At 36.3% G+C, this 17,339-nt stretch overlaps 1 protein-coding gene across 1 annotated transcript in view; it reads left to right on the forward strand.

Annotated features, from left to right (window-relative positions):
• LOC306853562 (complexin-1) overlaps window positions 1-9,726 on the forward strand; it is a gene marked incomplete at both ends in the record, with an annotated part of 43,982 nt that extends 34,256 nt beyond the window's left edge. The window contains 2 exons of the mRNA XM_079391065.1: window positions 3,565-3,740; window positions 9,529-9,726. Coding sequence (XP_079247191.1) covers window positions 3,565-3,740; window positions 9,529-9,726 — 374 coding nt within the window. The remainder of the gene's footprint in view (window positions 1-3,564; window positions 3,741-9,528) is intronic.
• Window positions 9,727-17,339: the final 7,613 nt, after the last annotated feature.

The raw sequence follows: 17,339 nt of genomic DNA on the forward strand, positions 1-17,339 counted from the left end.
GAGATGGTTCTACACCTTCATTTGAGTCCAGTTGTGTTTGATTATACTGACTGGACTTAATTAGGAAAGCCACACACCTGTCTATATAAGACCTTACAGCTCACAGTGCATGTCAGAGCAAATGAGAATCATGAGGTCAAAGGAACTGCCTGAAGAGCTCAGAGACTGAATTGTGGCAAGGCAAAGATCTGGCCAAGGTTACAAAAAAATTTCTGCTGCACTTAAGGTTCCTAAGAACACAGTGGCCTCCATAATCCTTAAATGAATGACGTTTGGGACGACCAGAACCCTTCTTCGAGCTGGCCGTCCGGCCAAACTGATCTATCGGGGGAGAAGAGCCTTGGTGAGAGAGGTAAAGAAGAACCCAAAGATCACTGTGGCTGAGCTCCAGAGATGCAGTCGGGAGATGGGAGAAAGTTGTAGAAAGTCAACCATCAATGCAGCCCTCCACCAGTCGGGGCTTTATGGCAGAGTGGCCCGACGGAAGCCTCTCCTCAGTGCAAGACACATGAAAGCCGGCATGTTCAGGTGTTTTTTAGCATGTAGTTTGCTAAAAAACACCTGAATATTCTCTGGTTTGATGAGACCAAGATAGAACTTTTTGGCCTTAATTCTAAGTGGTATGTGTGGAGAAAACCAGGCACTGCTCATCACCTGTCCAATACAGTCCCAACAGTGAAGCATGGTGGTGGCAGCATCATGCTGTGGGGGTGTTTTTCAGCTGCAGGGACAGGACGACTGGTTGCAATAGAGGGAAAGATGAATGCGGCCAAGTACAGGGATATCCTGGACGAAAACCTTCTCCAGAGTGCTCAGGACCTCAGACTGGGCCGAAGGTTTACCTTCCAACAAGACAATGACCCTAAGCACACAGCTAAAATAACGAAGGAGTGGCTTCACAACAACTCCGTGACTGTTCTTGAATGGCCCAGCCAGAGCCCTGACTTAAACCCAATTGAGCATCTCTGGAGAGACCTAAAAATGGCTGTCCACCAACGTTTACCATCCAACCTGACAGAACTGGAGAGGATCTGCAAGCAGGAATGGCAGAGGATCCCCAAATCCAGGTGTGAAAAACTTATTGCATCTTTCCCAAAAAGACTCCTGTATTAGATCAAAAGGATGCTTCTACAAAATACTGAGCAAAGGGTCTGAATACTTAGGACCATGTGATATTTCAGTTTTTCTTTTTTAATAAATCTGCAAAAATGTCAACAATTCTGTGTTTTTCTGTCAATATGGGGTGCTGTGTGTACATTAATGAGGAAAAAAAAAATGAACAAATGATTTTAGCAAATGGCTGCAATATAACAAAGAGTGAAAAATTTAAGGGGGTCTGAATACTTTCCGTACCCACTGTAAGCTTGGTGAACGAATAACCTAGGTTGATGAAAGCGAAGCGAATCGTCAGATCTGAAGGCTGAAGTCTTTACACGTCTCTGCTGTCAGAGAAATCCAGCCCTCATTAAAATCATTTGCTAGAGAACAGTAAATGCGAGACCATGTGTCACGCAGGTTGAACGCAGACCTCATGGACCAGTGGAATGGCAGTGTGCCACCCTCAACTGCTGATCCAGGGAGAACAAAACTCCTGGACTGAAAACAGAACCCTTCATGCATTTACATGCCGTTCTGTCTCCCAGCACAAACTGACGTGACATGAATACATATTGCATGAACTTGGATAACTTCTGTTCTGCTATGTCAGCCTACAGTAACTCAGACACAAAGGTGGCAGTGGAACAAAACGTATGGTGTTGAATGTGGCTAGATTTGTACTATTATTTGAGCATTATTGACCACAAGACTGGTGATACAAAAAAAATCTTTGGAAATGAAAGTGTTTACAGCCTGACACAAATGCATTTTCTCTATGCTACCTCAATAGATTGTCACCTACAGTATATATATTTCTATTTTGTATATATGTATTTTAGGGTTAAGGGAAATGTCCATAAACTTAACCAGAAAATTACCAGTACCTTTTCTGTTTGTTCTATGGATTCTTTTCTTACACCGTAAAGCATGGTATTAGCAATGGCACAGTAATGGGTATAAAAAAAATGTGTAACATAAATGGAATTTTAGTTAAATCTGCAGGACACCGGCCCTCCAGGACCGAGTTTGGACAGCCCTGTCTTACAGTATCATCAGATCTTATTACATTTGACAGACACTTTTATCCAGTTTCTGCAGGTTTTATAAAGGTATGTCTGGTTTAAGCAATGCTTCAAGGTTTGAAACTTAATTCAAAGGGAAAACATTTTTTCATTCCCCATTGACAAAAGTTTGTTCTTGTTTTAAGCATGAATACAGTTAATTTTGTACAGTTTTATGACTTTATGACCTCAAATTTGTTCAAAACTTCATATGTTTAATTTGCATCTCAAGTATCTTGTATCTTGATATATCAATTAAATGCATCTTGACTCAAGGAAGTTTAGATTTTTGTATTGGAAAACTAAAAAATCCTGAGTAAAATATTTTGCCCAGTGCAACATTTGATGCCATGGCTTTCTGCTCTGATTTAATATATTACATTAATTATATCATGTCACAAATAATGTTTAGATCTGAAAGCTCATTGTTACTGAATGGCCATATTTCTGTTTTACATTTGCGTTAATTCATCAAATGAATTACAAATGAGAGAAGCTATAACATGAGCAATTTGGTCAAAAAAGACAGTAACATGGATCTTTTTGCACTTGATTCAATACTGTTAGTGCACTAATTCTATATACATTATAAAAAATATTTTATACTTTACATTTGTTAGTCGCTTTGGGAAAAAGCATCTGCTAAATGAATACGTACAGTAAGTGGCGCAATGCAAAGTTGTTAATTAACACTGAAACATATTCAAATGAATGCATATGCAGATTAGGTTTTTTTTCTAAACTTACAACACAATATCATGCCAGTGAATGTTCATCTTATGCAAAAATCAATACATTATTTCCACTATTTTCCCTGATTTTATGGTATATTCAGTGTCAGTGTCTGTATATTAGGATCGTATTAGCTGGCTGCTCTTGAAGGGATACTGAATGTATGATTTTAAGCACTTGTCTTTTGCAAAATTCCAATTACTCCCTCATTAACAAAAGTAAGCCTGACACAACCTAACATTGTGTTGCAATAATACGGTTTGACCAATCAGTGGAGAGATACATGACGTCTCACATAGTCACACTGCGGAGCGCTAACAAGCGGTATGATGACTGATGAATGTGAGCTGCGGATGCAATCAGAACTTATTATCTGCTTTGTCAAAATCCTGTATTCTCATGGCCCTAATGGAGTCCTTTTGTTATAAAGATCTGACCCATTGTCCTTTTCTTGGCAGCTGTCCTACTTGCATGTCTTGCCAACAAAGAGAGCAGTCGTCATTGAGAGTATTTTTAAAAGAAACTGGATGACAGTGAGAACTAATTTATCAGCTTTTCAGTTCACCTTGCTTTAGAGGTTATCCTCCAAATGTCTTTGGAAGTCCCTTTTTGTGACCGATATGAAGTCCGTGATTTCCTGTTCCTGATTCTCTCCGGTTTTTTTTTCTCAAAGGGGCGACCAAAGACATGGGGAAAATGCTGGGGGGCGAGGAGGAGAAGGACCCTGATGCCGAGAGAAAGGAGGAAGAAAGACAGGAAGCCCTCAGGCAACAGGAGGAGGAGAGGAAGGCAAAGTATGCAAAAATGGAAGCGGAGAGGGAATCGCTCCGACAGGGCATCAGGGACAAGGTAAATGTACCGTGAAATAATTATTCACTGTTATGAGGTGTCAAAATATTTATATGATCACTTATGATAATCTAGGCCAGGGTGATTATCATTAACATTCACTTAAATAACATAAAAAGAAAACTTAAACTTATTTTATTTCAGCTAGTTGCCATGGCAGCCTTTCTCATTTTCATTTAGTTTAAGCTGAAGTACCAAAATACCTAAAACTATACTAAAACTAATAAATAAACTAATAAAAATATTTAAAAATATATAACAATATATATGTTATATTATATTATATTATATTATAGTCACGATTGCCTACTGTGCAGGAGACGAAGGAGCATGGAGATGAAGGGAATTATCATCAATAGTCTTTATTTGGTCAAACAGGCAGGAACACACACATAGGGAGCTGAGGGACGAACAATTCTGGACGCTGGAGACAAGGAAACACAGGGCTTAAGAACACAGGGCTAACCTAGGTAATTAATTAAACACAGGTGAAGACTAATGAACTAATAATCACACTAAACGAGGACAGGAACAGGAAACCCCAAATAAGGACATAGAGGGCAAGGAAGGCACATGGGGAGCAAAACAAAACACAAGACAGAACACAAGTCTGACATTACTCCCCCCTCCTGGAAGGCACGTCCCGCGCCGGACAACATCCAACGGGGAGGGGGGGGGGGGGGGCGCTCTGGAGGTCTCAAGGGACAGGGATCTAGGACGGAAGGCCTCCAAGGTGGCACCCGTTCCGGGAGGCATGACGAAGCAGGGAGCTCGGGAGTCCATGGCAGATCTGCCTCTGAGGCTGTGGCCCCCGCCCCGGCCTCTACGAATGGAGCCATACTATACAGACATACAGACACCGGAGGATGCCTTCCCTCCAGCTTAGTCCTGTGGTGTCTGGGAGGTCCATGGGATGATGGTAGTTGGTCCCAGGGAGGCACATGGGGAGCAAAACAAAACACAAGACAGGACACAAGTCTGACAATTATATATTATATTATATTATATTATACCGGTTTTATATTACATTTATATTTACACATTTAAAATCTAATAAAACAAAAAACAAACATTTAAAATATAGAAGAAAAGATAACAATTAAATCTAATTAAAAATATTAACAAAAACTATATTTATATATATATATATATATATATATATATATAAAAAAAACAGACCAGTGGTTTTCAAACTGTTCTACAGTGCAAAAAAATTATTTTCCTACTTAGTAATTTGGTCTTGACTTCCAATGCAAAAATCGAAACATTTTCAAATCAGGATATATTTACTTTAGAAGCAAAATTACTTCAGATATTAAGTGTTGTTTTCTGAAAAATGTATTAAAATTAAGGGAGTTCATGCTTAAAACAAGAAACACACGCACACACACACACACACACACACACACATATATACATATATATATATATATATATATATATATATATATATATATATATATATATGATCATATTTCATTTTTCTTTGAGAATCACTGATCTATGCTATTTAGAAAATACTATATTAATACTATAAAAGTTGTGATTGAATAACTTTATAGAATTATACATACCACATAAATACATAAGGTGAAAGTTATTTATGGGGGTTTTCTTTATTTGCTTCACTCTTGGGGAGGCTGAATGCTGCTTTGTAGCAGCTGAGTGGTATGCTGTGTATGGGGATGGACGGGCCCTGAGGCGCACGCTATGAACCAGAGGGACTGGAAAAATAACAGTCTAGCTCTGGCAAGCATTCCATTACTGTGGAGGCTGTGGAGATTGACTATGCTTCAGTCCCTGCGCTCATACCACCATATGGCTGCTTTTCTGTGTGACAATATGAAGAAGCAAAAAAGGAAAAAGGTGTCATGGAAGGAAAGACCCGGGGATTATGAAAATGGAAATATTATTCTAATAATAGACAGTGGTATTTAACAATTTCATTACATTATGTACATTACAATAAACATTATTACATTATGCAGTGCTATAATATTTGATGTATATTCATATAGAATTGCCATGACACTCTGATTAATTAACATTAACTTATATTCATATAGAAATGTAAATGAACTACTGTTTATTAGTTATCTCCATTACATACTGATTTTAATTATTTTTAATAAAATAAGTGCAATTTATTAATATATGGTATGTTTATTGTCGATATACATTACATATTGTTCGTTAATCATTTTAACAACAGTTACTGCCAATAATAGGCCTAATTTATGAATGTATTAATATAGTTAGAATGTTATTGTCACACTGTTCGGGGAGCAAGGAGCGAGGAGACAAGGAGAAGGTTCTATAATCCTTCTTTATTGAAGCCAACGCACGTGGAACTCGGAGGTAAGACAAACAATACCGGACATGGGAGACAGGGAGAGACAAGGCTTAAGAACACTAGGAAATCAAACTAGGAAGAACAGAAACAGGTGAGGAGTAATTAAACACGGGGCTGGGGACAAATGAACTAATAATGACTCTAAACAAGGAAAGGAACCGGAAGTCCACATAAGGGCATAAGGAAACACAGGAAGCACGTGGAAACACAAGACACAGGGAAACAAATTCTGACAGTTATAATGTGTGATAATAATAATAACAACAATGCCTAACAATGCCCTTCAGCCGTGATTTATTCATGATACAGCACGGCCTCTCGTACCTTGCTTTTATAAAATGGTTGCCACACAATAAAAATATTAAAACCAAAAATGTATGTATTGAAATGTCACTTTTTTGAAGCAAGTTTGTCCTTCCGCTAAAATTAGTTCCTGACAGCAACAGTACACGGCAAGAGAATGTTCCAAACATTCTTAGCCTCATCTAATGGAGATGAAATAAAAACAGAGAATAAGAACTCTTCTTATCCACTGTGTCATTTATTTTTTTAACACCATATATGATATTTTCTCACACACATACATCTGCTTATCTCTCAGCATGCAAAAACGTCTGTTTTCCGTCTTTTAGTTTTAAAACACCCGATTCGCGGCACAGGACGAGTTTGCAAGCATCATTACAGTAAACTGATGGACATATGGACATAGCTACAGAATCATACCTGAACAGAAAACAAATAAATTCAATAATATTCCCTCCTCACTTCGGAACCTGTAGGCTTCCACACAGACGTGCGCACACATCAACATATGTCCGCATGAGAAGCATTTATTAGACGGGGAAGGCCGGGGTCTCAAAATTTAAGATGAAAATACTTCACAATAATACTGTTTTTGCTGTACTTTGGATCAAATAAATGCAGGCTTGGTGACCAGAAGAGAATTATTTAAAAACATTAAATCTTACTGTTCAAAATTTTTTGACTGGTGGTGTATATATTTGAGTAAAAACTCTCTTTCTAGATAGATAGATAGATAGATAGATAGATAGATAGATAGATAGATAGATAGATAGATAGATAGATAGATAGATAGATAGATAGATAGATAGATAGATAGATAGATAGATAGATAGATAGATAGAAAAATTGTGGTTGTTTAAATGACATCAAGAACATTTGCTTCATCCAATGTATTAAAGTCAGAGCTAAAAATGATTATTCTGTTTAACAGACTTGCCACTTACAAATTTGTTGTGATAATTTACTTTGGGCCACTGAGTCTCAGAGATTGTACGCATGGCTGCACAAAATGGAGGATGATCTCCTCTTGTGAGCAAACGGAGTTGGAGAAAAACAGATACATTTTTATGCAAAGCCATGTTGAGAGGATGGGAGGCCAAAAAGCCTGTCTTTTTTCCACTAAGCCATCACCCCATGGGTCTAATTTACCACAAGGATTAAGGCAGCATCTCCACATTCTGTACAAAATGTGACTGCAATACTGATGGTAGTCCTTATGTCTTATCCACGACGACTAAAATTCAGGGTTTGCCAAGCAATCTCTTCAAGTAACCCATAAGTATTTCTCAGATTAAGCTGCATTAATAAGATTTTATGCGTACATAAGTGATGGAATTATAGCAAGTAGATAGATGGTTTGAGAAAAGCAGAAAATCATTGTTTAGAAGGTCAGCTGCTGATTGCATGAGCTAGTTTGTGATCTCAGTAGACAGAGGCAGAAATCAGCCATTGTTTAATCCATTTATTGGCAAAAATGTCACAATTATATATGTCTTAGAGCAGCAGAGAGTCCTAAAGAGGATATATGCCTTGCCCTAAACATCATCCCTTCATATAAATCTCCTTCCAACCCATGACTATACATCCTCATTCATCAGGATTTGACTGTGATTCCTGAAGCGATACAGGAAACAGAACCCGTCATATACAGTGCCCTCCATAAGTATTGAAACAGTAAAGACAAAATTGCTCTGTTGTCTGTGGAGTCAAGACATTTGCAAATATGATTAAAAGATGAATATGAGACAAAACTACAGAATGTCACATTTTATTATCGGGTTATTCAACACATACATGTTTTACCAGCTAAGAAGTTCAGCACTTTTAGAGTTTCATCCCTCTAGCTGATGTGAGCATAAGTATTGGAACAGTTAGTTGGCGTACCATTTAAAATTGGGGCATTTGTTTGTAAATGAGAAAGTGTCTCAGAACTAAATGAAGCTTCTGTGACTCACTCAGCTAACCGTTAGGTCCAAATGATTACACTGACTTGCCAAGCGGCAGCACGCCAAGGTTTTATGGACATAGTCAACATCAGTCCAATTTAAATGTCTCTAAATTAACATCCAGGTCATGAGGCAATCTAGAATTGGGTGTAGCCAAAATTCTCCAATGCTCAAACATTTGTATGCTAATTAAGAGGAAATAGTCCCGCAAGTTATTCATTTAGCAAATTGCCTGTCCTTTCCAGACACCAAAGTGTTCATACATTTTCAGTTTTATGACATTTTGACATCCAGATAATATCAGGGTAGCACACATTGTGTCTACACTGTAAATTTTTTTAAAAAAAAAAGTCATATAGACTAGAATAAGCATTTTTTGCTTGGAAAATTCACAAACAATTGCAAAGAAACAGCAAGTAGCATCATATTAAGGAATGCCATATTAATCTCTTATTTCAGCTATAGCATTATCCCATATCCTAAAATGCAGACTAAAATTTTTAAGGTTACACTTGGTTTTAAGGTGTCCTTGTTACAGTGTAATTATACATTTAAATACCGAGTAATATTAAGTAACTACATGTACTTAGTACTATACTACATGTACTATATGGTCAGGGTCAGGATTAGGGTTTGGTTTATGGTTACTTGCATGTAATTATGCATAATTTATTGTTTTTATAATAGTAAGTACATGTAACGTGTAACAAGGACACCGTAAAATAAAGTGTTACCAAATTATACACCAATATTTATTTATTGTTTGTTTGTTTAAACAAGTTCACATGCAAGCAGGGTTATTATAATATCATGGATATAGTTTTATTAGTTTTATAGATTTTATTTGTATAGTTTCTGTTTTCATTGTAATTTTATTTAATATGTAATATTGTTGTGTTTTTGTCATTATTATTATTGTTGTTGTTGTTTTTGTTGTGGCCACATTTTTCTTGTTATTTTTAATTTGGTTTAAGATTTAGTTTTAGTTATTTTAGTACATAAAGATGCATTTATTTTTTATAATTATAATTTTTTATTTAGTTTATTTCATTAAAAAAAATTTAGTTTTAGTAAACTGCATGCAAATCCTTGCAGAAGAAAAACAACAATGGATATAGAAATGTGCTTATAAAACAACCAAAGGTCACATGTGGAAACACCTAACACGCTGTTGTGTATTTTTCAGTACGGTATAAAGAAGAAGGAAGAGAAGGAGGCAGAAGCCCAGGCAGCCATGGAGCAGGCATCAGAAGGCAGTCTGACCCGTCCCAAGAAAGCAATCCCTGCCGGCTGCGGCAATGAAGAAGAGGAGGAGGAAAGCATCGTGGACACCGTCATGAAGTTCCTCCCAGGCCCGCTTCAAGATATGTTCAATAAAAAGTAAAAGAGTTCCACGACAAGTTGTGATAAAACGGGAATCATTAATGTCATGAAATCCACCTCCTCTTTCCCCTTCCCCTCTCTCGTATATGTTCTAAGATCTCTGGACTCAAAAATTGTGCCATAGCATCTGTCTTTAACTGCAAAACGTGTGACATTTTCTGATGTGTGCACTAGAAATGTTACACTGCATACATCAGACTCTGTTTAAAGACAAATTTAATGCCCCCTGAGTCCGGACCTTAGAGCAAGAATATTCCCCATGCTTCATTCATTTTGTTTGTAAATAGCAAATGAAAAAAAAACTGTCTATGACTACAGATATACATATATATCGATATATATATATATATATCGATATACTTGTGTATATATATATATATATATATATATATATATATATATATATATATATAACAAACAATGACTATGAGTAAAAGCCATAAATTTATCTTGGACAGATTTCTCCAATCATATCATATTTTTGATTATTGCTCTGTTATAGATATTACTGATGAATCCATGTGGTATACTTATAGATTCATTAATCATCCAAACTAGTATACACTTCCTGCTGCCATCATGAATTGTCACATCATATCTGATTAATATGACTGAAAACTGTAATATGGAAGAGAAAGTACGATATCACATGATCTGTTTGATTTGCTGGTTGTTTTCTTCTAAGCATGCTAACAATTTTTCTTTGTTTATCAGTATACTGTATCCCATTTCATTTGGCATTTTTAGCTGAAATACACTGTAATTTAAGGCAATAACTCTGGTTTTGGATTTTGTTGTCCGACAGACACCAGTGTTAAATAGCTTGTTGTTCACATCTCTAGTTTAGGTAACTAAACTATAAAGTAAGTCCCTCATTACATTGTCACACACATTCACATAACACTCTAGTAAACTGGATTTGATCGATTAAAATGGAATCACATGTGCTAGCTAGCCGACGCGAGTGAAACCTTAGCGCTCATCTTGAATTGACTTATTTGTGCTTTTTACAGTACTTAAGAATGTGAGGGGTGACATCGATCACATACAACTACAATTGGATCAATAGGGCTATATAAATATAAATATATAATCTCTTCATCTTCACTGCTGTACAGTAGAATCTATTTCTTAGTGTCTACATTTATTTACGTTAGCTCTCACAACGTGGTTGTGAGCACGCATTACTTAAACAGACAGTGACAATGGTGCAATATTTGTTTCTGAATGAAGATGTCCTGTGTCCGTTGGTTGTATATGGGACTCTGCTCCCAGATCAGCAATAACAGACAATCTTCATAGTTATGTATTCAGCTTAGTTGATAGAGAATGTTTGTGTGCAAATGCCGTGTCGTCTTCCTAGTATCAGTCAAACAAGCTTAGTAAAAGATGTCTAATGAAGGAAGTTCATTAGATTGAGATTCCTGTTTTTTAGAGTCTTATAACTAAGCCTGGCTCTTATTTTATGAGCTATGAAAGGATCTGACTTGTGTTTTTATGCTTGCTTGTTGCTAGTGTATGACGTTATTTCTCGTTGCTGTTACTGCATTGAAAAGAGGGAAAACAGCGGGACTGAATTCCTCAATAATGAGAAAATCAGATTTGAAAGATGTAGAGTCAGATTGTATTATCCATCCTCTCTTATTTTTACTAAGAAGAAAAAAATAACAGTACGCCGTGGTTTGATAGAGTATGCTTGTATTCTCATTAGATTATGTCCACAATTATTGTAAATAACAACGCGTTCAGGAAAACCTGTTAGTCGCAGATCATTGTGTATGTCTAAACACAGGCAAATTTTCAGATTCAGAAAAATGCTAGGAGTCAGGCTGCAATTCTGTTGTTTTGAACATTCCGAATATTCCAGACATTCCATCCGATACACACTGGCTTGTGTGCATATAAATTTAAGAAAAAAAAAGGTTATCTAAATGTCTCTAGAAAGCATATAAGCCGTGGCTTTAAAAGTAAAACTCAGTTTAGTTAATAAAATATTGTCGACTTATAGCACACGGTCACAGTGATGTCATAGCATTCTGTCCTGCCATGTAACACAAGAACATGGAGTTGATTAATTATATATATATTAATGTTTATGATATGAATGTGCTTTCCGATTAGAACGGTGTCCTTCAACAGCTAAACAAACTAGCCAGTTGCTAACATGAAATATTTCATATTAGTGGTCAATCATCCTGAATGTTGTCTGATTTTACTGCCACGTGTTTAAGGCCTTTACTCATCAGAAGTGACGATGTCAGCTTTAACACTTTCGGAGCAATGAGTTTCAGCTAAAAACCTACAATCGTTAGCGAAATACATGCCACCTTCCATGCAAATGACTTAAGATCTCACGTTGGACGTTTACGCCACTCAGTGTACTTTACAATCAACAGAGGCAATTTCTGAGCACAAATTTTGCAGTTTTGATGATTTTTCTACATGACTACTAACTGCCCTTGATTCTGCCGCTCTCATAGTGCGATCTGTGTGACGTGGTGAGTTTCCATCAGCTGCACTGATAAATAAATACTGCCCGAAACCCATCATCCATCCTATCATCACCTGTTTTATTAAACCAAAGAGTGTTCCTGTTTGTGAGAACGTCTACCATTATTTCTTATTTTTAATATTGTTCTTTTACATTATTGTCTAAGGTAGTGTGATATGCGATTACTGTACCATCTCAGCTCTCTGGGCTTTGGGTTTTGTGATTGTTCATAACAGATTCCTAAAACGAACAAAAGAAATTATCACACAATTAAATTTTAAATTTAAAAACAATGTTCACCCATTCCCAAAAACATATTTTGTATTCAGTACTGTGTAAGAGTAAAGGAAAAAATATTTCATAGTCATCATCATGTTCTCTAAATGTAAATCGTACATTCACTCAAAGTCATTCCGTGTCTCTCAGATGCTAATGAAGATACTGCCTAACACAGTAACATTATGAAATATTCCATTGTTGTTATCTGAATGTACGTGTCTACTGTTCTACTGCATTGTCCTGCGCGGTTTCCTCTATGTTAAAAACGATAAATTATCTCGGTGTGATTTTCCGTCTGTAATCTGTTCCTGTTCCTGTCTCTTGGTGGTTGTATTTAGGAAGAATTATGTTTCTTATCTGGTGCATTTTTTTAAGTCATTGTAGATTCTTCTCTCTCTCTCTCTTTGTTGATGAATTGTATGCATGCATATGATGTTCACTGTAGGTGAGGTTGTAAATGATATTTCTGTGTGTCCTCTGTGTTTTCTGAGCGCTCCACCTGTAGGCCTCACTGCATGCCCGTTATAGACAGATTTTAGACTGTAACATTCCTGCCAAATGGAATCACCAACACACGAAAAATAAAGTGATTTCATATAATTGTTTTATGGTTTTGTGTTCCTGATTTCTGGTGGACTGTTTATTGAGGTTGAAGGAAAATTGTAATGTGCGCAAGACAGAAAGATATCTGACAAATAAGATTATTATAGATTATATAGTGTACTCTGCAAAAGTCTTTTTAATGAGTATTTTGTCTTATTTTCCAGTTGAAATATCTAATAATCTTTATAAAATGATTTAGTTCAGAAGCAAGACTTCACAAGATAGTAAGACTTAAATAAATCTCACTGCATCAATCAATCAATCAATCAATCAATCAATCAATCAATCAATCAATAACATTAGGGCTGCTGAAGGAATTAATCTAGTTCATTTTAGTTCATACTAATCAGTTTTCACATGCCTATTTACTTACAGGAATGACTATGAAATTGTCCCGTTTGTAAAACAACATCAGCGACACAAATACTGTCTATTTCTTCTACCCTCACCAATAAGTAGCAAAAGTACAGAAAAGGCATTGTAGGCCCTCAGCCATTAAAAAAAAAAAGTAATTCACTGGCTTGAAATGTCACCATTGTGGGAATGTCTTAATAAATTATAGGGAAATATTTTTGCAGTTGTAGTGTGCTGACTTTTGCCTTGATTTACTTTATGTCCTTACCAAAAGTCGAAGAATGCAGGCAACCATAGTGTCAGTTAAGGATGATGACCTCCATCAGAATGAGATGTCACAATTGTTATTTAATGAACGAGTTCAATTGCAGTGTGCAAATATTAATCTTAACCCACCTTTTTTAACTCTAGTGTGCATCGGTGTTGTGACCAGATAATAAAAATGATGGAAGCAACTCTAGTGGAAAGAATTACTTGAGTTACTTGAAGCCCACAGTTTTAAAGGGGAATAAACACAACACACACGAGTGTGTGGACAATAAAGAAGCGGTCATCAAATTGTATACTTTGATACTGTGGTTCCATTCAAAAGTTAAAATATTAGCCCATTAACCCACAACCATGGTATTTGTAGCATCATACTCTACCAGCTACAAGCTATAAGAACATTAGGAACAAAATAGACCTTTGTCAGAACCTTCACTGAATTTTACATGGATGAAAACAAGGCTGTGAAATTTGAGAACATTTAAAAAAAAAAAAAATTCTCCTTCTATTGAAAGACTTTTGGAAAGTTTTTGACAGTTGAACAATCCATTGAAAACCCTGTATTCATTGAAAACAATCCTTAACAAAGGTCTTTTAGGTCTTTTCAAAAGATGCAATCAAAAATCAAAAAGTCCTGCCTATAATGAAAAGTCACATAAATTCTAGTCTTTTGCCATTGATGGCAAGTTTAGAAAACCTATAGACATGAATATTAAGATGGCACCCCTTTCCCATGCAAGAGCTCAGTAATTTATCTTAATGAAAGAGCTCAGAATGACAGTTCTGAAAGAGCCAGAAGCCAAAGACGACAGGGAAGATATAAACAGGTGCTTACTACACTCATTCAACATCTGGCAGCTCTCTCAACACAACACTAGTAGTTATAGTAGCCTGTAGTTCCATAATTAAGTCCAAGCTGGAATGCAGAATCAGTCTGAAAGTCCCTCTGTTGGAGTTCAAATATTATTATTTTTATTAGAATGCTAAATTTTAAGATTCAACATGAAAACACTTGAATGCTAGATATTCTCACTGATATGTTGTTTTGGTTTCCCGAATTTCCACTGGTCTAAAAGCTAATGAAAGTAAACTGCTTTAGACACCTTGTGGCTCCTATGTTGCTTTTAATGGTGCAAGAGGGAAATCAAGAAACTAGAGCTCTAATTGCGTAGTGTAGCATATTCCTGCATATCCATTTACTACCATGCCTGTGCTTTTGCACTGATGCACACACTCCACTTCCTGTTCCACAAAAACATGAGGCTGCTGGAGAAAAAAATCAATTCCATTATCATTTACGCTCAAGGGTGGCCTTTTCATACTCAGCTGCTTTCTTCGTCTCAGAACAGCACTCAGCTGGTAGGAGAGCCAGGCTTCAATTGGCGTCCTGCGGCCATGAAAAGTCTATGTCAATTAAATGGTCTCCACTGGGTCCTATATAAGGCTAGTGAGGAGACCCCCATCACATCTTACACAAGAAACATTTCTGAGGTAATCTCTTGAGGTGGATCTCTATACAACCTGAATTCAGCTTCGTATGTTATCTAAAACAATAGCAGCAGTATGGAATGAAGACTTTGTTCAATTTAAACTTTTCACTATTCAAACTTTTTTTGAAAGAAAGAAAGAAAGAAAGAAAGAAAGAAAGAAAGAAAGAAAGAAAGAAAGAAAGAAAGAACAATTTTATTCAGCAAGGATGCAATAAATTGATCAAAATGACAGTAAAGATTTCCATTTCAAATAAATGTTCTCCTTTCCATTCAACAAAGAATCCAGAAAAAACTATCACTGTTTCTACAATAAATGTTAAGCAGAACAACTGATTGTGATTTGTTTTCAAATCTGACTGATCTGGTTCTGAAATTGAAAAACATACTGATTCAATGATCTGGTTGCTGCAGTTTACAGCTCACTGGACTGTAAGGCTCCAGAAATGTGGTCACATGGACTAGTCACATGGTCACATGGACTAGTTGAGTCACATGGACTATTTGATGATATTTTTAGTATATGTTTTGTATCCCTTTTGAAGCTTGAACACTCCAGTCCCTATTCATCGTAATTGCACTGAAAATATCAATCATCAATTAAAATTTCTTGTTGTGTGTTCCACAAAGAAAAGTAAGTTATACAGGTTTGGAACAGCAGGGGGGTTAGTATGATAACAGACTTGTTTTGTAAAACCAAGATCAACTGCATTATAATGTTATTAAAAGGAATAGTTCACTTTATTTACATCAGTTCATATTACTTACTCTCATTTCATTCCAGATCTGTACTTTTCATTCTTCTGTGATATTTTAAAGAACGTTGGGAACTAAAAAGCATTAGCGACCATCATTTTCTATCATAAGGCCTACATGAAGTTGAATGTTCATTTTTGAGCAAACTATCCCTTTAAAGAGGAGACAAATTTAAAGAAATGGCCATCGAGAGGCCCTGGGGCCTCTAATGCCTTAGGCAATATCCAACCCAAGCTAACCATTCAGAGCAAACTGACCACTAGGGCCTCCTGTCATGTCAGACATTTTCAGCTTTCATCATTTGTATTAAGAATTAAATGTTTCTGTCATACAAACCAAATGCAAGTCTAAAATATCAGGCCTCTTTCCATAACTTTGCATTTACATTTCTGAAGCCCTAAATCACACATTTTGCTTTCAAAAGTCCATCAGTTCCATTATTTAAAAACAATTAAATGTTTTAAAAATATTTATTTTAAAAAATGAATACCGAAATGTATTTGCCCAAACCACAATTCATTTGCCTTTTGATATTGCTATATTCATTAATCATGCATTATTAGACTAGAAATACACCCACAAAAAACTTAGCACAATGACTATACATTTTTCACACAAGTATGAATGGCTCCATGAATCACAATTTATGCAAAATTTTGCATTAGCAATACATTATCTTGACTAAATGCACTGTAAATTGTAGTTCATGCAAATCATGACGAATGTCTACCAAGAATTCTCTGAATTCTGCTTATGTCTAATATGTGATGCAAATGAATATATCACTCCAATAATATAAGCATTCAATCACCTATCCAGCCTATCTCCCATAAATCTGCATGTCTGTCAGTCAGGAGATATCTATTTGCATTCAATAGATTCTGAGATTAGATGTGTAAATGAGGCTGAAGAGGAAAGATTGGGAAGAGAGTTCTATCATCAAATCTCCATCGAAGCAGCATCACATTGAGAGACTTTTGGCCCTGGAATTGAGATTCATCCTCTGAAATATGATAGATATTTTTTTATGACCAAGGGATACCATGATTGACAGCTCCATTGGCACACAAATGGAAAAAAAAGGTGTTGTGCTCTGGGATGGAAGAGCAATGGAGGCATCTCTTCTGGGACCAGAAGCTTTTAGGGACAGGTGAGGAGATGGCCATACTCTCACACACATACAAGCCCCGCCTCTAATGACAGGCACTGACACATATCAGTAGAATTATGGGCCATTTAATTTCAAAGGTTACCCCTGGAGGACTTCTCCATTTCAGCACGTTATAAAGAGCGAGATTGAAGGCTATGGAGATTAGAAAAGCACCGCTGGAGAGACCCTGTGACCTCAATTAGTGAGTCTGTGTCCTTAGCCATTTT

The sequence above is a fragment of the Barbus barbus genome (assembly GCF_936440315.1).
Source record: "Barbus barbus genome assembly, chromosome: 33".
In the NCBI taxonomy this organism is placed as follows: Eukaryota; Metazoa; Chordata; class Actinopteri; order Cypriniformes; family Cyprinidae; genus Barbus; species Barbus barbus.